The 22,985-nt window shown below is 31.3% G+C and overlaps 3 protein-coding genes and 1 long non-coding RNA gene across 4 annotated transcripts; all 4 read left to right on the top strand.

Moving 5' to 3' along the window:
• The first annotated feature begins 3,518 nt into the window (after positions 1-3,518).
• LOC105128355 (cyclin-dependent kinases regulatory subunit 1-like) lies at positions 3,519-4,612 on the top strand. Its single transcript, XM_011029969.1, has 3 exons — positions 3,519-3,720; positions 3,818-3,878; positions 4,048-4,612. Exons 1-3 carry the CDS (start codon positions 3,668-3,670, stop codon positions 4,183-4,185), a joined length of 252 nt encoding a protein of 83 aa, XP_011028271.1. The 5' UTR covers positions 3,519-3,667; the 3' UTR covers positions 4,186-4,612.
• Positions 4,613-6,707: 2,095 nt separating this feature from the next.
• On the top strand, positions 6,708-8,696 carry LOC105128356 (Ribosomal protein S16 family protein). The gene is made up of 3 exons (XM_011029970.1): positions 6,708-6,956; positions 7,740-7,785; positions 8,461-8,696. Exons 1-3 carry the CDS (start codon positions 6,824-6,826, stop codon positions 8,690-8,692), a joined length of 411 nt encoding a protein of 136 aa, XP_011028272.1. The 5' UTR covers positions 6,708-6,823; the 3' UTR covers positions 8,693-8,696.
• Positions 8,697-10,850: 2,154 nt separating this feature from the next.
• Positions 10,851-12,679, top strand: LOC105128357 (uncharacterized). Its single transcript, XR_842840.1, has 3 exons — positions 10,851-11,040; positions 11,896-12,006; positions 12,092-12,679. It is a non-coding gene; the product is annotated as an uncharacterized LOC105128357 (long non-coding RNA).
• A 3,999-nt stretch (positions 12,680-16,678) lies between these two features.
• ACD1 (Pheophorbide a oxygenase family protein with Rieske 2Fe-2S domain-containing protein) lies at positions 16,679-22,422 on the top strand. Its single transcript, XM_011029971.1, has 7 exons — positions 16,679-17,325; positions 17,707-17,942; positions 18,063-18,189; positions 19,100-19,236; positions 19,855-20,014; positions 21,345-21,623; positions 21,975-22,422. Exons 1-7 carry the CDS (start codon positions 16,906-16,908, stop codon positions 22,227-22,229), a joined length of 1,614 nt encoding a protein of 537 aa, XP_011028273.1. The 5' UTR covers positions 16,679-16,905; the 3' UTR covers positions 22,230-22,422.
• Positions 22,423-22,985: the final 563 nt, after the last annotated feature.

Here is a 22,985-nt window from a genome sequence, read left to right as displayed (position 1 = left end):
TTATCTAGTTTGATAGATGTATGTTATCTAAGCCAAAGATAATATAAACATCTAAAGACTTTGATTTCTGAATAATTAAGAGTCGTTCTAAAAATGCTTTCATAAGGATAAGAGAGGTTTAGTATGGATATTGACATGCGATTTGCTAAAAAAATTAGTGTGATGAAGGTATAAATTTATTAACTTAAAGGAAGAAAGATATATGATAGTAGTGTTAATTCAATTTATAATGTGAAGATGTCTTCTTTTATAAAAATCATTACGTTTATATGTGAGCTGGTTTAATAAGATTAAAAAAAAATATCATATGTTGAGAGAGAAATGAGCAAGAGCTATCTACTCACCACTATTATCATACTAAAGATTTTTAATGGTATTGTTAAAATATTTTTTAACAATGGATTTAAATCTAACAAAAATAGCTTTGGCTTTTGGTTTTTATTTTAGAAGATAAAGTTAAATATATTTTATAAAGTGATCAATAAAAAAATATAATATTTAAACTCGTCATATAATAGGATTGAGAAAGTCCATACATCAGAAAAGATAATCTTAAGAGGTTGAGAAGAGATAATTGTTGGTTGAGAGAAGGGTAATTTATGGCTTTTATTACAAAGACAATCATTACATGAAAAATCTAGTTGATTTATGAATATAATTTGTTTTCGAATTAGAAAAACTAGGTGTCGTAATCTTCTATGCCACTTAGATAAGGATATCTTTATACTAAAAAAAGCAAGTAATGATGGAGATATCGACTACTCATAAACTCCATATTTAGTTTGACCCTTTAGAAGTGTTGTCCTCGTAGAAGTTTCTTAACAAGAAAAATAGTTGCTAAGAATTTGATGGAAACATTATTTGAGATGCAAAAATACGAGATTGAAATTAGATTCATTTTTATATCAAAAATATAGAGGGCAATATTCAATTGAAAAGTGTTTTGAAAGGTTTTAAAAGAGGTGGAACATATATGTATAATGGAAAGACCCAAGCCATTTTTGATCATAATGTCATTTGAGCTATTGTGTGGGGAAAAGAATTAAAAATTGTATGGATAAGATATAAAATAACGAGAAGCACCACTATTAAAGAGCCATAATAAATTGGTGGGAGTATTTGCAACATAATGAGCCCTTAGATGCCATGAGAGGCAAGATGATTGTTTGAAGCATTGAGGTTATTGTTGGATGTTTAAACTAGTACTAGCTAGAATAACATACACCATTTTATAATATGACCTTTTATATTGTAGGTTTGACAAAAACCTAGGTATGATTAAAATGGATGATTTTCTTAAATGGTGGCTGATCTGTTATTTGATGTTGTGGGATATCGGTTTGTCGTTGTTGGAGAGACATCATAAAGAATTGTTAGGGCTTGAGTTTGTAGGTGGGTGCTGGGTTGGTGTATTCTAGCTTATAGAATTAGTAGTGGCTAAGAAAATGAGATGCTTCTAGCTTTGTTATGAGCAACGAGGCTTTAAAATTGAACAATTTTTCATATAGTTATTTAAATATAATAGTCACGTCTTTAGCTTGGACAACACATACTAATTTTTTATATTCATTTCCAAGTCCATCAAGTATTTCTTGGTGAGGTCCTTTGCATCAAATTGTGCTCCAAATAGAGCAAGTTCACCGGCTATTGTTTTTATAGCTTGCGAAAACTTCGTCGCATTGTCAAATCTTTTAGTAATTTTGTTTAATTATACTTAACCTGACTAATGAGTTCATGTTTTTTTTCATCTCCTATTTTGCTATGATACCATGATAGATTAATAAAATGATAAATCTTTCTCATCAATTAACTAGCACACACTAAAAAAATAACAAAATATTATTGAAAATCCTATAAATTGGAGTGTTGCTATAAATAGACTCATGAGTCTACAAAATATAACAAAAAGTATTTGAAAAATATAAATAAATACAAATGGAATGTTTGATAGAGGAATAAGTCAATTAAATTCCTTATTGAATGGAGTTTACTCAATTTACTCCCTTAAAATACATGGCAGCTGAGATACAAATTATAGTAATGTTATAAGATAAATATAGATTAACAACAAACAACACAAGTTGTTTCAATTACAAAAATCCCATAAAAAAATAAATATAATTAAAGTAGTAATCAAGTTTTGAACGGAAACACAAAATAAATAAATAAATAAATAATACTAAAAAGGTTGTATTAATATGATAGTATTTTTAGAATATTATTTTCAACATTATTTGATAGAGATTACTATGATAAATTAAACCTATGAATCTTTTTTTTAAAAATTGAATTGCATCTGAAATTCAGATTAATATAATTTATTTAGGTATTTTGATAGAGATTACTATGATAAATTAAACTTATAAATCTTTTTTAAAAAAATTGAATTGCATTTGAAATTCAGATTAATATTCTTAAAAATATTTCAATCATAAAAATTTATTTAGGCACTTTTAGCATTGCGGGTCAATTATATTTTTTTTTAAATTTTTAATTTTTTAAAAATTTCAAATTATCTTTTAGTGTTATTTATGATTTTGATATATATCAATGAAAAATTTATATATAAAAATATTATTTTAATATATTTTTTTTATCAAAAAAATACTTTAAGAATTTCCACTACGTCTAAAGCATGCTAACCATTAAATTAAATTCAATTTTCACAGGTTTCAATATGCGCGTGTGGAAGCTGCTTATCGCATCACTGGGAGTGAAGTCAACAAAGCTCTTGCAAGAACATCAAAGCAACCAACCAAGTAGCGAGTGGGGAAACCTCCTTACGGAGGTAGCAGCTCCTCTACATCCCATTTAACCAGGCCGGCGCAGATCGACGGTACAACACAAACAACGCCATACTAATTTAGGGTTTATTTGTTTTTTATTCTAAAAATATTTATTGAGATTTTTTTAATTTTTAATTAATATTTTTAGATTATTTTTATTTATTAATATAAAAAATAATTTTTTAAAAATAAAAATATTATTTAATATATTTTAAAAATAAAATTTATCTCAAATATCTTTTTAATAATAATAATCCACTCTCCAGCTCTTACGTAACACAGATGAGGAGTATCTTCGGCCACCTGTTTCGAGTAGAATTTGCATTTGCATGTAACAATGAGAATACAGTCTCCCAGTCGTAAAGTATAGAGACATAAAAGTGGAAGTTCGGCATAAATTAATTAAGGTAAAAAGAAATTAATAAAGCAAGAAATAAAAGAAGAAGAAGAAGAAGAAGAAGCAGAGTTCTAGCTGTATGTGGATGGAGGAAAGCGTTGGGCCGATCCGTTCGTACGAGTGATTCCTTTTGATTTTTTTTTAAAAATTATTTTACTTTTAACTTAATTTAATAACTAGAGTAGGAATTATAGGAAGAAAAAAACATAGGATAAAAAAAAGCGGGAGAAATAAAAATTCAAAATTCAAAAACACCATATTTATATTAAATTTCCGGTAACACCCCTAGATAAAATAAATAAATAAAAATTAAAATAAATAAATCATCATTTTTGTCTTCCATTCCTTCCCTGGTAACACCACACCACATAACACAGCATTTTTTTCGTTTCTTTTTATTTTCTACTGAAGCTATTTTGATTTCTTTATATATATATATATAGATCGTGAAAACGGTGAAGCAATTTCTTGAGGCAAACAAAAAATGGGTCAGATCCAGTACTCCGAGAAGTATTTAGATGACACTTTTGAGTACAGGTGCTTCCTCTTCTTTTATCCGATTGATTGATAATTATTATTATCAAGTTCTGTTTGGATTGACATATTTTTTTAATTTTTTTTTAAAATCGTACAGGCATGTGGTGCTTCCTCCTGAAGTCTCCAAACTTCTCATTAAGAATCGCCTTCTCTCCGAAGTAAGTTCTTTCCCCCGGATTTTGAGGATTTTTTTTTTTTGTAATTGAAATCACTATTAAAAAATAAAAATAACAATAAATGTTATTATTTTATTATTTGTTGCTTGATAATGTAAGTTAATTGAAAGAATTACGGCTGCGATTATGATAAATTTTATTTTTTGAGTAGAATGAGTGGCGAGCGATTGGAGTTCAGCAGAGCCGAGGGTGGGTCCATTATGCGATTCATCGCCCGGAGCCACACATCATGCTGTTCAGGAGGCCTTTGAATTATCAGCAGCAGCAGGATCAAGCTCTTGTCAAGTGATAAGTTTTTTATTTTCTTATTATAATGACTGAAATGCTGAAAAGGAAGGAGATGCTTTGGTTTATGCCCTGCATAAACGGTTATGGATTTTTAGTATTGTGTTGTAATTCTCTACTGTGGAGAATTTCTTGTTAGGGTTGTTTGTTTCTTTCATGTGTTGTTTGATGACATTATCAGCGTTGGTTAATTAGACGTTGATGAAAAACTAATACTCAGTTGTTGCAGATATTCTTCGTTGTTTTTGTAGTTGCTATACCAAGGTTCTTAGGCTTTGTTTGTTTGTGGGGTGCAACGCACAAAGAAACATGCAATTAGTTTAGATATTTGTTTTTGTTTTTGTTTGTGTGTGGATATTTCTTATGAAGTGTGATGTGTGTTTAAACTGTTGTTTTTTTACAACGATGTTTATCCTCGAAGGAAATTTTAGAGTGATAAATCCTGGGGCGGAGTCTATTTGAAGATTGGCACGAGTAGTGGTAAATTTAGGGCATGGCTTGCTCTGTGAGTATGTGTTCACGTTATGTTTCTTACTGAGATTGAGATGTCTAGTGATATGGTGGTGAACTTCATTTTATTGCCTTGTTGGAGGTGAAATTGTTAGCTTGTTATTGCAGATCGATCCTGGTGTTTTTGTCAATCCTAGCTGCTGTGGATTAGGAATATATACAGTAGGACTCATCTTGACACTCCTTCACTATTGATTATGGGTGACGGATTCCATCGATCTTTAGCATTTATTGGTGGCCACCAAGTTTTTGTTCAAAATGTGAATATCGTGGAGCTAATTTTGCTTTGCCTTGTATCTCTGTGATAGTCGTGTTTACTATTATTAGCTTTCTATAAGCTTCTTCATTAGTCGAGGTTTACTGATGAGCCTTGACAATGCTTAAATGTAATGCTTGATCTTCACCTCAGTCTGAATTGACTTGAATATAACTCTGTTTCAACCAGAACAGAGTAGATCAAAGGAATGAATTCAGCACTGACACACCCTTCTCTTTGCTCGAGTTTTTTGTATTTCTTGCAGATATTTGGGTAACCTAGTTAGTTATTGCTTTTCCATGGAATTATTTGGGCTATTTCAATGGAGCTCTAAAGCTTGTGCAGTGAATGTGTTTTATTTACGTTATGTTTATCATGAAGGAAAAGGAGGGATCTCTTTTCTTTTTGGTTGGCACACAACATTTAGAAGGGGAAAAAATTATGAGTAGAACTTAACTCTAATACTTCAAAGTAGCGTTTGATTTATATTTTAGAATACCCTAGCATTTGTGCTAGCGTTTCGTTGCAGGGCTGGTTTTTTTTTTTATTTGCAAGGAATAATGTTAAGTGCTTAAATGAGGTAAAAAATAATGACAAAAAAGAGAGAGGTTATGACAGACTAGTAATTTTGGTAATGAAAACAGAGCTAAAATAGGATATTCTATCAAACTATTTGAATAACTTGATAAAAAATAAAGAGGATTATAAAATATTTTTTAAAATTATATTAATTTTTTAAACTTGTAATTCAAGTTATTAGAATAGAAGAGCTTAATATGGAAAAATCATGAAATTTAATTTTTTATAAAAAATTAAAAAAATTAATTATATAAATTTTTTTAAAAAATAATAATTAAGAGAATAAAAATAAAAATATAAAATAAATTTTAAATTTAATTGAAGGAAAAAATTGAAAAAAAAAGAGTTAATTTGGTAAAAGAATGAAAAAAATTATTTGGTTGGTTTTCATTTATTAGGTTATATATATAACTTTTACCCTTCAAAAACACCATTAACTAATTTTACTTACAGCATATCTGCAAATGTAAGATAATCCTTGTTTTTTTTAAAAATAATTTTTTTATATATTTTGATTATACTAATTTTAAAAAAATAAAAAAATATTTTATCATAAAAAATATTTTATAAAATAAAACTGTCGACACTCACATTTCACCACTTGAGAACAATAATGCAGACAAGAGTTGAATTTTTAAAAAATAAAAAAAATATTTTATAAAATAAATCTATCGACACTCACATTTCACCGCTTGAGAACAATAATGCAGACAAGAGTTGGCATCTTGCTACGACATCAACTGAGCGAACTAGCTAGCTGAGCATAAATAAGATGAAAATCAATAAAACCTTAAAAACTAAAATTTAAAGCTTTAATTATAACCTTCATTAAACATCAACAGGACTCCATCAAGATCTTCGTCGTCCTGAAAGTCCTGGATATGGTTTGATGGTTGTGCATGCAGTGGTAAGTGGTAATCTTTAATATAATATTAGATTTCTGGTTGGTATTTTATTGCATTGATCCACGAATATATAATTGGGTCTATTTTTTGGATGTAGACATATTGAGTTCAATAAGAAAATTCCCATTTTCTTGAAGTTATTTTTTTTAAAAAAATTAAAGTATTATAAGATTATTGTGACTGGGCTGTTAAACTGGGCCTATTTAAACCAAAATGGGCCTATTTAAGACAGACAGGTTAGCCCAGCCCGATTTATCAATCAATATTCTAAAAATCCAGCTCTAGGATCACAAGACACAAAAACCCTAGCAACAGAGATTCTCCTCTCTCCTTCCCTCAATCAATCGCTGGGTCTGTGACTTGGAATTCATCCATAGAATATTAAACCCAAAATGGTGGTGAGGATCCGGTTGTCGAGATTCGGGTGCAGTAACAAGCCATTTTATCGGGTTATGGCTGCTGATAGCAGATCCCCGAGAGATGGCAAACATCTTGAAGTCCTTGGTTACTACAATCCGCTTCCTGGTCTGTCCCTTTTTCCTTAAACTCAAATTTCCATGTTGCTTTTTTCATTCTTTTCTGCTATGTTTCTTACATTTTGTTGTCCTTTACTGTTAGCTTAAGCACGAGTAGAAAAAATGTCTTATAAAAGGTTGTCTTTTGTTTCTTTCATGTCTATGTTTATCGAAGATAGCAGTGTTTAGTCTAATATTTGAAATTGGGAGTAATTATTCAGTATGATCGGAGTTGTACTCCTCCCTCGCATATAATAGGTGTAATCCATGACTTATTCTCATGGTGTTCCTATGGTATTATGCGGGGGAGGAGTACAACTCTTGATATACCTAATGTAGGTATCTTGAAATGAGTTTTCAAGCTTTTGTTTATTCGGTTTTATTGGTAAGCAAATAAAATTATTTGTTTTTTTGATTACTAAGATATTGTATGAAAATGAATATTATTACATTCCCTAATATTATTTTGGTGGATCCAAGAGATAGGAACGGATTTGTTGGGATTAATTTGAGCAAGTTTTCAGTTTTTAGAGCCTGAGATAGTGTAGGGAAAAGAAAGCGCAGAGCTGAAAATTGCTTCTTCAAAGTGAAATGTCGAACACTAGTTTTAAGCGAATTCATTTACGTTTTGTCAAAGTCTTTCGAAGTTTGAACAGTCACTTGGCTGATGATTTAACTTTCTTTTTTTGGTTCTTGACATTTTTCTTAGCTATATCAACTGCCAGTCAAGGCATATTGATCTGCGAGTAGCTAACTTTATTTGTTTTAAAAAAAAACGTACTGTTTTTTGCAGGTCAAGATGGAGGCAAACGAATGGGTCTTAATTTTGAGAGAGTGAAGTAAGCCATGTTTTACTCTTCCTGTTTTTCCCTTATGCTCTTGTTACATGCCCTATTTGAGTGCTTTGGAACTTTGTTCGACATCTGCTCTTAATGTTGGTCTTGGAGTGCTTTTAACTCACTCTAATGTATTTGTGTGTCATAGCTTGACATCCTTTGTGCAGTTGGTTTATCATTTCCTTTAATAGTTGTTGGTGGAGGAGTGCCTTTTCTTGTTGCCTCTTTTAATTGTTAACGCTGAACACTTTTATTTAAATCTTGTGAAATATCCATGTGGAAAAACAATAATAAAAAATAGTTTACTATGGATCTAATTCCTTTCATTTACCCCTCAGGTTTGTGTTATTGAGAGTTTCTGAGTTTAGTTTAATTATGGTATACGAGTTCACGGAGAATTATATGACTGAATGTTGCCTAAGCAGAAAAATGAAGCCAGAAGAAACTTTGGGAATTTTTGCAGTTAAAATCGTGTTTTGTGATTTTTTGACATTTTTTTTTATTGAAGTTAATTTTTTTGGTATCTTTTGATATAAAAAATAATTTTAAAAAAATAAAAAATATTATTTTCATATATTTAAAAAAAAACACTTTAATTATAACCACAATCTTTTTTTTTCCGCCTTATAACCACAATCTTTTTTTTTCCGCCTTAGTTTTTCCTACTGTTTTCTGCAGGTATTGGTTGTCGGTTGGTGCTCAGCCTTCAGAACCTGTCCAACGCATTCTCTTCAGAGCAGGGCTGCTACCTCCACCGCCGATGATGGTAATGGGACGGAAGGGTGGTCCTCGTGACACACGTCCAGTCGATCCAATGACAGGACGTTTTTTGAGTCCTGAGAAGTCTCCTAGTTCTTCTCAATCAAATGCTAGTAAAAACGACACTGAAGCCGCTACAACAACTACGTGAAGCTTGCCCAATCAAATGCTAGTAAAAACGACACTGAAGCTGCTACAACAACTACGTGAAGCTTGCCAGTTTCCAGAGGCCTCGGGAATTTTATCGAGGAGAAATTGGTTTTCTCTTTGGGTGCTGGTAGCCAGCAGCATTAAGCGATCTATGTTTCTGTTGTGATTTTTAGCAAGTCATATTCTGGAACATAAACTACATGTAAGCATAAATTAATGGTGACCAAGTTCCTATAGGCTGTGGGACTAATTATAGATTTTTCATGCTAATTTTGTGCGTTGGTTTCATCAAATAATCAGGACCGGACATTGCTTGTACATTTTGCACGGGCCAACATTTATGTGAAGCTGAAATAGTTGGTTTTATTTTGACTCAGGTTTTTAGTTATTGCTATATGCCTTGTTGCTTTTGATTTATTTTAAATTCACCACATTCCCAATAATCCAATGGAGTCTTGCTGCATATGAACAAATTGTATAAAATACTGGATAGAGTACTAACTATATTTTCTTTGCTTGTCATAGGTTGGGTTAGTGTTTTTCTAACCAAAAAAATAAATAAAATTAAATAATGATAACTTGAGTGTGAACCTGGGTTAATTTGACTGCATTGTATTGTAAAGTGGGATAATTTCAAAAGAAGAAAAGTGAAAAAAAATTAAAAAAGTAAAAAAAAAATAAAAAGTTTAAAGTCCAACAAGTTATTTTTGAAGAATATAATTAAAAAAAAATATGAAAGAAAAAGATCCAAGTCATAATATGAGATTGGATAAAGAAAATTATTATAAAAAAAACCTAAAAAAAATAATCAAAACTAAATAAATAAATAAATAAATAAAAATAAAACTTGAGTCATCCTGAGTTAATCTAATGAATTTATAATCTGGGATAATCTTATAAAAAGAAAATAAATAAAAAATAAGAAATCTCAAGACACACTAACACAACAACAAAGAATAAATTTAAAAAAAATTAAAAACATTGAAAAAAAATCAAAATAACTCATATTAACTTGATTAACTCGGGATCCAGTATAACCCTAAATGAAAAATAAAATAATAAAAAATAAAAAACTCAAGGCAATAATAATTTTTTTTAAAATTGAGTCTTATGACCATAAGACTCAGATGACCATAGAATACAAAAATAAATCCTGGATAAAATTCTTAATTATAAAAAAAATAAAAAAAACAAATGATGATAAAAATAATAAGAATAAGATATGATATAAAAACTAATGAAAAAAATAATACAGGATTTAATCAAAAAAATAAAAAATAAAAGAATAAAAACATGTAGAACTATTCAAAGACAAACTCTTAGGTGTATAACATTGGGTCTAAGTTAAAAAGGTTGGTAGAAATTTTCAAGTTGACTTGCTTAGTTTATAATCCATCGAGTTTCTTCAGTAGCTAAACGTTTTTGATAAGATTAAAAAAATAATTTTATATTATTTTTTAATATATTTTTTAAATGATTTTTTTTTTAGTTTAAAACTTGAAGATTTATATTATCTTGTTTTTTTTTAAAATTTTTTGTATCAAATAAAATATAATAATAGTATTTTATATTCATTAACAAAACTCTAATATTAAATCAAAGCTCTAATAACTTAAATTTCTACATAAATTTTGAATATTACTTTTATATTATTCTCTAATAATTTAGATGATAATAATTTTTTTTTAATGATATATCATAAACATTTGTAGAAAAACAGAAGCCTTGAATTTTTTTATTAAGTTTGTGTATAGTGATTTGAGAAAATACATTTAAAAAATTTATAAATTATAAAATTTTTAACAAATATTTTTACTAGTAAAGCAAAACACAAAACTAAACAAAAGGCAACTGGATTTTGTTTGAAATTATAATAGTTGTTGTGATTTAAAATGTTTTTTATTTAGAAATATATTAAGATAATTTTTTATTTTAAAAAAATTATTTTTAATTTTAAAAAATTAAAATGATAAAAAAACACAAATAATATTAATTTTAAACAAAATTAATGTTTTTAAAAATATCAATTGGATCGTGTTTTCAAACGTGACCTCGCCTAAGTTCTGTTAAAGAATCCATTACCCTTTGTATTTTATCAAAGGCATGGGGAACAGAGTATTCTATATGCTAATCCAGCCCACCTCAACACGGACCCTCTTAGATTTGAAGGAAAAAAAAAAAAAAAACAAAAGAAAAAAATTCAGCCCTCGTATTCCTCCATCTCCTTTCTTGTCTGTGTAATGCCAAGCTAGCTAACCGGCTCCCAGTCCTCCGACATAAACCGCTCCAACTCACTGAGGCTTCCTTTTCCTTACGGTGACTCGAAACTTAGAGTTGATATCCAACCAGGTACCTCGGCTCACTTGACCCATAATGAGTATTTTACTCATGCTAGGGTTATTTGGCTTTCTTTCCTTCTTTTTGCCCCATAAGTAATGAGCCCTAAGAAGTAGAAAAGAATTTGCAAAAATATGTTGTGGGGTTGATTTGTTTTGTGAATTAGAACGATGGAATGACAATTTTGGATTGGTGGGTGACTGATAACTGTGTTATTCAGCTAGTCAGTCTCCCTGCTATTAATCCTTGTAATCTTCTGATGTTGGTTATATTAATTGAATTATTACTAGTTATTTCATGATTGATACTGTCCCTTATTCAAGGTGCTCTGGGTCTCCATTTCTGCTCTGTATTGAGCTTATATGCGCTGGTTAGCATTTTAAGTACAAGGGCTAATCCTTTTATTTTTCTTTTCTTATATATATATGGTTCATTGGGAGGCTGTGGGGTCTTGGACTACACAATGCATAATAACCAAATAAACTGGATTCAAACCTGCTTCAGAATACACAACTGCTATGCTATGTTTGCTTGTGTGTGTGTTCTGAATTTGTATTGATAACGGGATTAATTGCTGTGTGTACATTGGACTTGACGAAAAAGAAAAAGAAAAAAATAGTGCATTGCATTGCTAAAATATGCAACCTGGAGATTGCAAATTCATTTTAGGTTATTTACCATAAAAGAAAATCATTTAGCTTGGACTTTAGCTGTAAGTTTTTTAGGATATGATGTAAGCTTGAAAAAGTTACATACGTTCCTGGCATGGATGCTGCTAGTGGTTTGAATGTGCAACCATATTGCATATACAGACGTGTTTGAAGAGGGACTGACATTTTTTTGTTTCAGCTTCGTGTCTTCATTTAGATCACTTTAACCTGAGTTGCTGAGCCCAATGACCCGGACACGTAATGTCATTGTTGCCACTGGATTACTGGCTTTTGCTGCTGCAGGCTTGGCATTTCCCTTCTACATGGCGTAAGAAATTGAATTCTCATTAACAGTGCTGGAACTTGTCTTTCTTCGATTCTCTGTAGCTAAGGACATGAGTTGTCATATACAGATCATCCAGGGGCAAGCCAGTGATTGACCCATCAAAGCCATTGCCACCACAGGCGACTTTCCGAGGGCCTTACATAAACACAGGTTCACGTGACATTGGACCTGATCCTGGGTCTTACCCAAAGAAGTAATGTGCTTTGCGAGAAAAGTGTTGGGGAGGGCAAGTAAATTGCATGCACAATCATGCCCATTTCCTGCAAATTGAGACATTTGGTCGCATTATCTTCTTTTCTGCCAATGGACATCTTTGTGGATTCTGTACCTAGAAATCTACTGATCATCACAAATGGATAAGCAACATGTTGAGAATTACAACGAGAATGAGAATTTCTGGAAAATGGAATTGCTTAAAAACATGATTTCTTTCTTTCTTTCTTTCTTTCTTTATATTTTTATAATGTAAGAACTTAATATCATAGATTATTTGTGATCCAAACGATCAGATATTTGCATATACATCTATTTCGTACATTGAAAAATTGTTGAGTGTGGCTATATGATTGATAAATGACACTATAGTGTATGAGCAATATATACATGCAACCAATAGTAATTTGCAATTTGAGGATTGCAACTTTTGGTTTCTAAATGAGCAATGTATACTATTGAACATTAAGGATGTACAACTTTTGTCTAGTTGCTCGCCAGGGTAAAGCTCAATAGATAGCAAGGCTAGTTCTTAACTAGAAATAGAGGGTAGTTTTTTACTGGAAGAGGGGAGCTTTAGCTTTCTTCTTGTTGTATTTAGCACGGGATTAGTAACCTTTCTTGCTGTATCTGTAATTTAGCAATGGCAGCCTTTAGCTTTATGTGCGATAGCAGTTACTGCTAGGGAGACTGACTCAGTATTGAAATCTGGAATGAAGGGATTTGAGGACGAAGATAATTTATAGTTTTAGAATTATATACTATTGAAAATTACGAATGCATAATCTTTGCCTTTTCCCCTATTACACGAATAATCATTAATCCAGTGAGCAATCTCCTCTCTATGAAATTATTTCTTAATATAAAAAAGTTTGCTTAATGTATATGAAAAATTAGGTTATACTTATGATTTAAAAAAGTAGAAATTCCCTTGATAGAAAGAACAAGATTTTAGTGATAGAAGCAACGTAAAGTGGTCTAGGTGAAAAGGTCCTTGGGAGGATTTGATCTTGTTGGTGGGTTAGCGAAATGTTGCTTGCATCTATGCAGGGGTTAGCAAGAATGAAAACTTCCTCTAGATCCTGTGTAAAAAACAACCTCTTCTCTTCTTGTAATATGCAAGTTGAAAATATAGTAATAATTATTTTTTAAAATATTTTTTTTAAATATTAAAATAATAATTTTTGATTTAAATTTATTTTTAATATTAATATATTAAAACGATTTAAAAATATTAAAATTGATAAGGATTTAAGGATGTCTAAAAACAACAGAGGCAAATTCATAGTTTTAATCCATGTCTGTGTCAATTATTCAATTTCACCCTTGCGTAGAAATCAAATCAATTATCGTCTGAGTCCTTTCTTGCTTCAGTTTACTACCTCACCAAATATAACTTGTCTTGTGGTGATCATGCGAGCCAAAATGCAGCGTGCTGTGATGTTCATCCACTGCAAAATGGGCTTTCAAGAGATTGAAATTGAAAACTTATTACTTTAGTTACCCAACAAATTATCACTGTACATGCTATATATTAAAATAATTTAAAAATATTAATTTAAAGCAAAAAAATTAAAATTTTTTAAATTTTTTTTAAATATTTTTAAAATACAAAAACAAATAAGATTATAATCTCAATAATGTCTTATTCCATGAAAAAAAAAAATCTAAAAACCTCATTGCCGTGGGGACATCATAGCAAAACATAATTATAAAATTTAATTGAGAATAAGGATTGTTTTATAAAAAAAGTTAAATAATGTTACTTTGATAATTTATTTTTAAAAAAATCAATGAATTTTAAACGCATTGAAAAGTTCTTCTTTTATATTTTTTCTACAACCCAGACCAGTTCTGGCTGCCATCAAATGCACAAGTCGTATCCTCGTATTCACACGTGGAGGAAATTTATTATCCAAACATTTTGCAGCATTACTCTCTCCGTCCTTTCACAATATTTCCAATTCGAAATATATTTTACTGGCGAAGATCAGACGACGATTATTTGAGGGATCGGTCACAAGGTATGTATCTTCCTTGACTATCATGATCTGAACCTCATGACATGATGTGATAAATAAAAATAAATATTTTAATTTAATTTCATTATAAATTAAAAATATCACGAGTAAAATAGCTGATCTGATCAAGGGATTTGACGGGGGATGAACTTAGTAAGATGGGGGATTAAAAAAAACAAAAAAAACTTGCAGTAAACAGAGATATGTATAAAATTTGATATTCATTTTCTTATTTCAAGGTAGCCATTATGTATAAAAAATGGTAAAACTTATTTGACATAATTATTAAAATTCAAGGACATTCCTCTCATGGGAGGCTGCATCCTGGTTTGGAATTTGATTTTTTTATTTTTTTAGAAAGAAAATATTAAGATAAAATATTTAATTTGATTTGATTAATTATACAATAATCTAAAATAGATTGCAATTTCTCTTTGTATTTTTTACTATAAGTCTCCTCTATTTTACTACGAATTGCTACTTTATTTTTTACGTGAATAAGTATAGATTGGTACCTAAAATCTTCTCTTTTTCCATTTTTGGCCCTTGTTAATTCTTATTTTTATGTTTTAATTTTAAAGATTTATTTTTATTATATTTTAGTCTTTGTGTTATGAAAGATGAAAAAAAAAGTTGCTAGAAAAAGAGAAAAGAGAGATGAACCATAAAAATATTAAATTTAGAAAAGAATTTCAATTGAAGTGGTTTTACTTTTGATTATATATATAAAAATAAAATAGATTGAGGTTGTATTGTTTCTATTCATTTTGATTACTAGAGGATTTTTAAGATTAAGAATGAAGTTATTAAGGTTTTTATAATATATTTTGGGTGTTTTTAAATAAAAATATATTAAAATTTGGATTTTGAGAGTTCAAAAATTCATAGTATATATATTTTTTTAACTTGAGGTGCTTGGATTAGTTTAAATCCATTATAATTAATTTTTAAATTCATTAAATAATTTATCAGCCTAATAAATAGATAAAATATTGCAGGAATGACAAATATACATATATAAAGAAACTTGAATATAGAATATATATATAAAGAAATTGAACTTGAATCCAGAAAAAAATAAATAATAATAATAATAATAATAATAATATATATATATATATATAAAGAAAAAAAAAAAAACAAGTAACTTTCCTCGCTATACCGCCACCTCACGCTTTCCGGTTATTGGAGTTGACCATAATTTGTTGTAGTGGACATCGCGTCATCCATGTCTCTTCCTTCATTTTTGGTCAAGTGCAGCGCATGGTAAATTTGTAATAAACATGAAACGATGAAGATCTATGATTGCAATGATTTTTTTAGGTTCTGTCAAATTATTATCTCTGAATAAAATAAATAAATATTCAATTAAAATAAATAAAAATATAAAAATAAATCTTTTTCTATAATTATTTTAAAATTAATTTTGTCTTTTTTAAAACAGGAAAGACACGTGCATGTCTTTTCTACTCAAATTGTCTCCATCTTTTTACGTCTCAGAACAATAATTAAAGGTAGGGAAGGCCAGAGGTTGACACGGGGAGCTGAGAATTTAAAAAACATTTAGAGATCTCTTATATAGAATTTTAATAGTCCCTAAAGTTTATGATTCCTTTTATACAGGCCCCTCTGGTTTTAAGGCTAACACATTGGTGTCTTTGAAAAACAATGTGAAGGAATTGAACTCGTGATTCCTGAAATTAGCATAGAGTTCAAATACAGAAAAAAACAATTAATTAATGGTTTGGTCTTTGCCTCTTTCTTCTCATCATTCGAAGTTCAAGATTTTTCTTAGAAATAAGAAATAGAGAAAATAGCAAAGTTAAAAATTTAATTAGAATAATAGTATAGTTTAAAACGTTGCATGTAGATACGAGAATAGCATAATAAAAATAAAAATATTATAATTAAAAAATATAAATTTATGAACTATTTTAAAGTGTACCTGCGATTATTTTTTAAAATATTTTTTATTACATAAATTTATGTGCTATTTTAAAATTTACCTTGATTATTTTTTAAAGTATTTTTTATTTAAAAATATATTAAAATAATATTATTTTATGTTTTAAAAATTACTTTTAACGTATTAAAATAATTTAAAAACATTAAAAAATATTAATTTAAAATAAAAAATAAAAATATTTTAAAAAAAATTTTTAAAATGCAAAACTCTGCAACTAAATAAAGGGGAGCTTGGCTTATGGTTAACTTCTATTTTGTTAAAATTTGATTTTTTTTTGTTTAATTTTTATATTATTTTAATGTATTTTCTTTGTTTAATTTTTTAATTTTTATATTATTTTAATGTATTTTTTAAAATAAAAAAATGTTAAAAAAAAAACAACACAGCTCGAAATTGTACATCTCACGTGGCAATAGCCGAAGTTTCTAATTAAATTCGTGTAATGTGCTACTTTGATAAATAAAAAAAAGAAGAGAAAAACTGTGCAAAGCTATCGATCACTGTCAGATTTGAAGTCCAGAAACCGGTAGAGAAGACACCTTGGAGTCCACATTAACAAACTTGTACGCAAACACATCTTGTTTTCTCTTAATTTATCTTGTCTAGAAACACAAGAGAGGCTCAAGCTGAATAAAGAAGGCTCTGAACTGCAATAAACTATAGAGATAAATATCATTAAAAATGGCTCTACTTCTATCAACCACTTGCATCTCCAAATCTTTAACACAAACTAATCCCAAAGCCTCCCCCTTTTCACTCACGAAAACCATTAACACAAAACAGCCAATTACAAGAGTTCGAAAGATCTCTCCTTTACATGTAGCAGCACCTTCCTCACAGTCACCACCATCTGTACGAAAAGAAGAAGAAGAAGAAGAAGAAGAGTATGGGGTTGATGATGAGAGTGGAGAGGAGGTTATTGATTCTAAATTCACTTGGAGGGACCATTGGTACCCTGTTTCTTTACTCGAGGATTTGGACCCTCTCTTGCCAACCCCATTTCAGCTTCTGGGTCGTGACTTGGTTCTCTGGTTTGATAAGGCTAATCAGGAATGGGTTGCTTTTGATGATAAATGTCCTCACAGACTTGCCCCTTTATCTGTAAGTTTGCAAATCTATGCTCTTTTTTCCCCACTTAGTACAATTAGAGTTATTCTCCTTTTGCGTAGTTCACGACATGGAGAATTTGGAAGCTACACTATGATTAGGTCCCTTCCGTGGTTTATTGGAATCGGAAAAGTTATCTTACTTGAGTGAGATACTTGGATCATTTCCATTTCCTTGAGATTGATTCATGTTTCAAAGCTAACCGTGCCTTCTTGTTTGCGCAAAATGCTAAGTTTGAGTGCTAGGATTGTTTGATTGGGTTCTACTTGAGTAGAATCTCAGAGATAAATATTTGAAAGTTGTGTTTGCTTTTTTTGTTTTTCTATGTTGTCTTCGGAACTAAAACTGAAAATTATGTTCACTTTGATCTGGTAGGAAGGAAGGATCGATGAAAATGGGCACCTGCAATGTTCATACCATGGATGGTCATTTGATGGGTGTGGGTCTTGCACACGAATCCCTCAGGCTTTACCTGAAGGCCCTGAAGCTCGTGCAGTCAAGTCTCCAAGAGCTTGTGCTACCAGATTTCCTACAATGGTGTCCCAAGGTCTGCTCTTTGTTTGGCCAGATGAGAATGGTTGGGAAAGAGCTCAAGCCACCAAGCCCCCCATGTGATTGATCCCTTCTTGTTTCTATGTTTGATTTAGATTTTATGTAATGATCGAGCTACGTAATTTGACAATGGCATGCAGTTAATAATGATTGTACGTGTTTTTACGGTGATTGTTTAGGTTACCTGATGACTTCAATAAACCTGAGTTCTCAACGGTGACAATTCAGCGTGATTTGTTCTACGGTTATGATACCCTCATGGAGAATGTTTCTGATCCTTCACACATTGACTTTGCACACCACAAGGTATAAAGATGTGTCTAATCATCTTGGTTGAAGATTTGTCCTTTTAGCTCTAAATAAATTCATACAATTTGAAGAATTCACCATATAGTTCAGGTAATGCCGAGTCTCAATGTTGCTAAGTTTAATCAAGGGCAGTAATCACTGTCATTTATATAATTATTGGCTGGGTTAAAGCAGTTTTCTTACACATATAAAAGACATCAATTCACAGTAGTTACCATATGTGTATTTATATTGCCGTCAATACATAAATGTATCTTTACTTGTAATTTCTTGACGAGAATCAACTTAGTTCTCTTGAATGATCTGCTAAATGTCAATGGGAGTAGTCATTCTTGAACAAAAGAAGAAGAGTTGTGATTTTCATGCTGCTTCTGGAATCTGGATCATTTTATGCAAGCTAGTTTCTGATGTGTCAAGAATGCACTAGTTTCTGACGTGTTAAGAATGCGTTTTGTGAAAGACTGATAAAGGTTTGGCTGGGGTCAGATTGGTAATTGTAGATGCTTCTCTTTGTTCCTGCTGAAAAAGCAGTGCTTTCTTCTATCCTTATCAACTTGAAAACCTGACTGCGCGCAAGTCTTGGCTATTTACAAGGAGAAAACCAAATGTTTCCATGCAATTTATGCCCGGGGCAATGTTGTTATATATCCCACTGCAGATCTGTCAGTGAAATTTGTCCGTGTTGTTGGCAATTTGTTTATATACTGAACCATATTCAACTTTTCTTACTAGCAATTCTGGTAGTACGAACTCTAAGATTCGCTGGTATATATTGCACTTTCTGCTGCTCTAATCTTCAATGCATTGTTTAACGTGGGAAATTTTATTTTCAGGGTTCCTGGTATATATTAGTGCTTGAAAACTTTTCCCCTTATTGTAATACTTATTGGGATAAATGAATCCACAGGTTACAGGAAGGAGAGACAGAGCCAAGCCTTTGGAATTTAAGTTGGAGTCTAGTGGCCCCTGGGGCTTTGCTGGAGCTAATGATGGGAACCCAAGGATCACTGCTGAGTTTGTTGCACCTTGTTACTATGTGAATAAGTGAGTACAATCAGGAGAAAGAATTGTAAACGTGTTTAATGAACATTTTTGTCACTTGCTTCAAAGGTTTCATTTTGACAAAATGTTCACTTCTGTGCTCTATTGTTTGTTATTAGGATACCTTTAGTAGGTTTCCTGTTTTAATCTAAAAATTATAAGTAGCTCTACTTCAAATTTTCATTAAGAATATCTGGAGTTTATGCTTCAAGAACTTCCTCATTTCATTACTTAAGTTCTGGTAAAGATGCCTTCCATTTGTTGTGTGTATACTTTGGTGCGGGATTTTGTATGGTGAATGCAGCTCCTCACACCAGCTAATGTTTCTGGTCATGGAAGCTCTGGCAATGTCCATGCTCCAAGGCTATCCAGAGAAGTTTATATTTTGGAGTTTGATTCTAAATGTGCTTCAATATGTTCTTATTTATTCAACTGCTTGTAATTGATGAATAATAAATGAAAAGTGTATAGGGGAATTGGTTATTCTGACGTCAACTGCTTGTTGAAAAATAGAAATTAAGTATTCTTTCTTGTCCTGAATTGTCTAGAACTCTTTTAATCTGTCATTCCTCTCCAAGGAACTGTTGATTATAGAACTTACAGATGCTTGTTTCTTTCCAGAGTGGAGATAGACACAAAACTTCCCATCATTGGTGATCAGAAATGGATAATATGGATTTGTTCCTTCAATGTGCCGATGGCACCTGGGAAGACCCGTTCAATTGTTTGCAGTGCTCGAAACTTCTTCCAGTTCACAATGCCAGGGCCTGCATGGTGGCAGGTAAAAATACTTTTTGATTGTGCTTCTTCTGTATTCTTTATATTGTGGCAAGTACATTGATGTTTAGTTCTTTCCAGTAATTTTACCATGATATAGCCCTTTCTATCATGCATGTACTGCTTTCGAGCTTGTATAAGTCTAGATTTTATGTTTTCTCATCTTACTAAGAGTGTAAATTGTCTTCATGATCTAGTGTAATAACAATCAAGTTAACTCCCTTCGATCTTTTATTTGATGAAAGGACCTACATTATCTGACAGATTATTACAAAATAGGAGGTTCAATCTGATGTCAGTTTTTGTACTCTCTCCAATGCTTTTCCACATCTAAAAGAGATTATGATATTGATATTTACAATTACACAAAGTGGCTGTTTAAAACCAGCCACAAGGTTTTCATCCATCATATGGCTACATTTGGAATTATAAATATGCCCTTGCAATTTGTTAGTTGGCATTTTGTCAATGCTTGTAAACTTGTGATTTATATCGCAGATTGTCCAATTGCCCAGTTCTAGTCGTAGTTTTCATCATTTCAGATTCCTTTGTTTTTTGCTGCTTCATATCCTATGTTATGATTGTAGTAGTTGATTCTATCCTGTATGATATGAAATGACATTTTGTTGAAATGTGTTCTTATGTAGAGATAGAATGTCATGTCCTATGCTGATCGGCCTTAGTAACAAATTATAAGCTATTGAAGCATGGCTACTCTAACCCATGGAAAAAATGTCAATGTTTCCCAAGCGTTTGTTCAAGTTAATCAGTAAATATCAGTCTTTGTTTTGGAGTAGTTTCAAGACTTCTGTTGTGAATTAAAAGAAGGAAAAAAAAAAAAAAACTTCTACTGTAAATGGTATGATAAAGACTAGAGAACAGGAGATTAGTTCTCTGATTGCAGAATTGTGTTTGGTTGGAGGTCAATTGCATTCTGCTGACAACAGGCTTTATTATATGTTGGTAGTGGAATTCAAAATCACAAAATTACAGTGGCTTTCATTGTACGGTGGAGTTCACTCCATCTTAGAATTTCAGTGGCTTGGACCATTTGACTTTTGATACTTGAATGATAAAATACATGAAAGGGATGGGTCATTCCTAAGTTATGACTTGGCTATATGTGCTGCAACATTTGTCATACTTAGATCATTGCTTATTATGGATGAGCATTTCTTCACCAAAATAGGTTTGCTTTCTACTTGAATATGTTCTTTGTCAATCCTATTGGCAATCTTGAATGTTATTGCATTTCACAATTTATATTTGTCCCAAAAGGGTGTCATCCTTATCATAAGCTTCAAATAATTGTTCGCAAATTGAGTTTCTGTCAGGTGATTCCAAGATGGCATGAGCATTGGACTTCAAATAAGGTATATGATGGAGACATGATCGTCCTTCAGGGTCAAGAGAAGACATTTCTTTCACAATCCATGGGAGGTTCTGCTGATATTAATAAGCAGTACACAAAACTCACATTCACACCCACTCAAGCAGATCGGCTTGTTTTGGCATTTCGTAGTTGGCTGAGGCGACATGGCAACAGCAAACCTGAGTGGTTTGGGCTCACTGACAAACAACCTTTGCCATCAGCAGTTTTATCAAAACGTGAGGTATGAAACCCACATCCTCCTTTCTCGTTTTCCTATCCCTTGCAGGAGCTGTTCTGATTTGTTAGGACAAATAATTTTGTATTATGTACTACAAATGCAATGCACATGAAGTGGAACTTCACTGAAATTGACAGTATCAACGTAACAATGTTAGTGAGATGGCAGTGATACAATAATGAATTCTTACTTGGAAACTTACCTTACTCTCCTATAGTGCTGGAATGTTAACAAAAGTGGTGCTTTTCACGAAACTGTTGGCTTCTTCGAAGAAATGAGTATAGGTTACAAAATTTAAGAAGATTGATTGTATTCCTGATACTCTTAGTTTTCTTCTCCTATTTGATCATGCAGATGTTGGATAGATTTGAACAACACACAAAAAAGTGCTCATCTTGTAAAAAGGCTTATACATCATTCCAGACACTGCAAAAGTTTTTAATAGGTGCAACCATTACTTTCTGTGCAACGGTTGGAATTCCTTCGGATGTTCAACTTCGAGTTGTTTTGGCTGCCCTTGCACTTGCCAGTGCCGGCTTGGCTTACGCTTTGAATCAACTTGAAAAGAATTTTGTGTTTGTTGATTATGTACATGCTGAGATTGATTAGAGAGAAGATAATTTTTGTAACTTCGTACATGCTGAAATATAGGTTAAAGTTTTGATGGGCTGCAGCTATTTTTACTGCAAAGGAGGAATTATATATAGAGCTGTGTAGAAACTTAGTACAAAGATGCAAAAGTTCTGAATTGTATGTCAAAATGTGTTTGCTTCCATAAAAAGCATGTACAATGTCGATGCTACTCTTTTTTTCGACATCAGCTTGATGGAACACAGGAATTTAACAAATTTTCTCAGATATTATCTCAAGATTTGAACGAGAACCCGCATGAGTATGAGTAAAAGGAACTGATTGTATATTGATTGATAGGACCTCATTGGTAAGTGCCACTAGAGATCTCGTATATCGGAACCCCGTGGTTAATCAATACCTTTGAGTTTTCTAGCAGTTATCGGCAACAACACAAATCTGACAGGCATCATCAGGCTGGTGGAGTGTTTTGGAAGGGTAGGTATTAAAATGTTGGACCGATACGAATTCGGCTGCCAAAGGGTTAAATAAAAAGGTACTTTCTAGTTATTATGTAGTAATTCTGCTCTGTGATGTATCCGTAATCTGCAGCAAATGATCTTGCTTGATATCATTTTTTTCTGGATCGTTGAAACCGAGGAATGCCGCTACAATTAGATATCACCCGATAGTCATATTCTTTTTCTGAAAGGTGTCAGAATGAAGGTTAGAAGCTATTCAAGTTTGAACATCACCAATTTCAGCTCATTGTCTCTCTGCTAAATGTGCGTTCTG

Source organism: Populus euphratica, unplaced genomic scaffold (assembly GCF_000495115.2).
Source record: "Populus euphratica unplaced genomic scaffold, PopEup_1.0 scaffold14.1, whole genome shotgun sequence".
Taxonomy (NCBI): domain Eukaryota; kingdom Viridiplantae; phylum Streptophyta; class Magnoliopsida; order Malpighiales; family Salicaceae; genus Populus; species Populus euphratica.
This window is presented reverse-complemented; position numbering and strand designations above follow the sequence as displayed.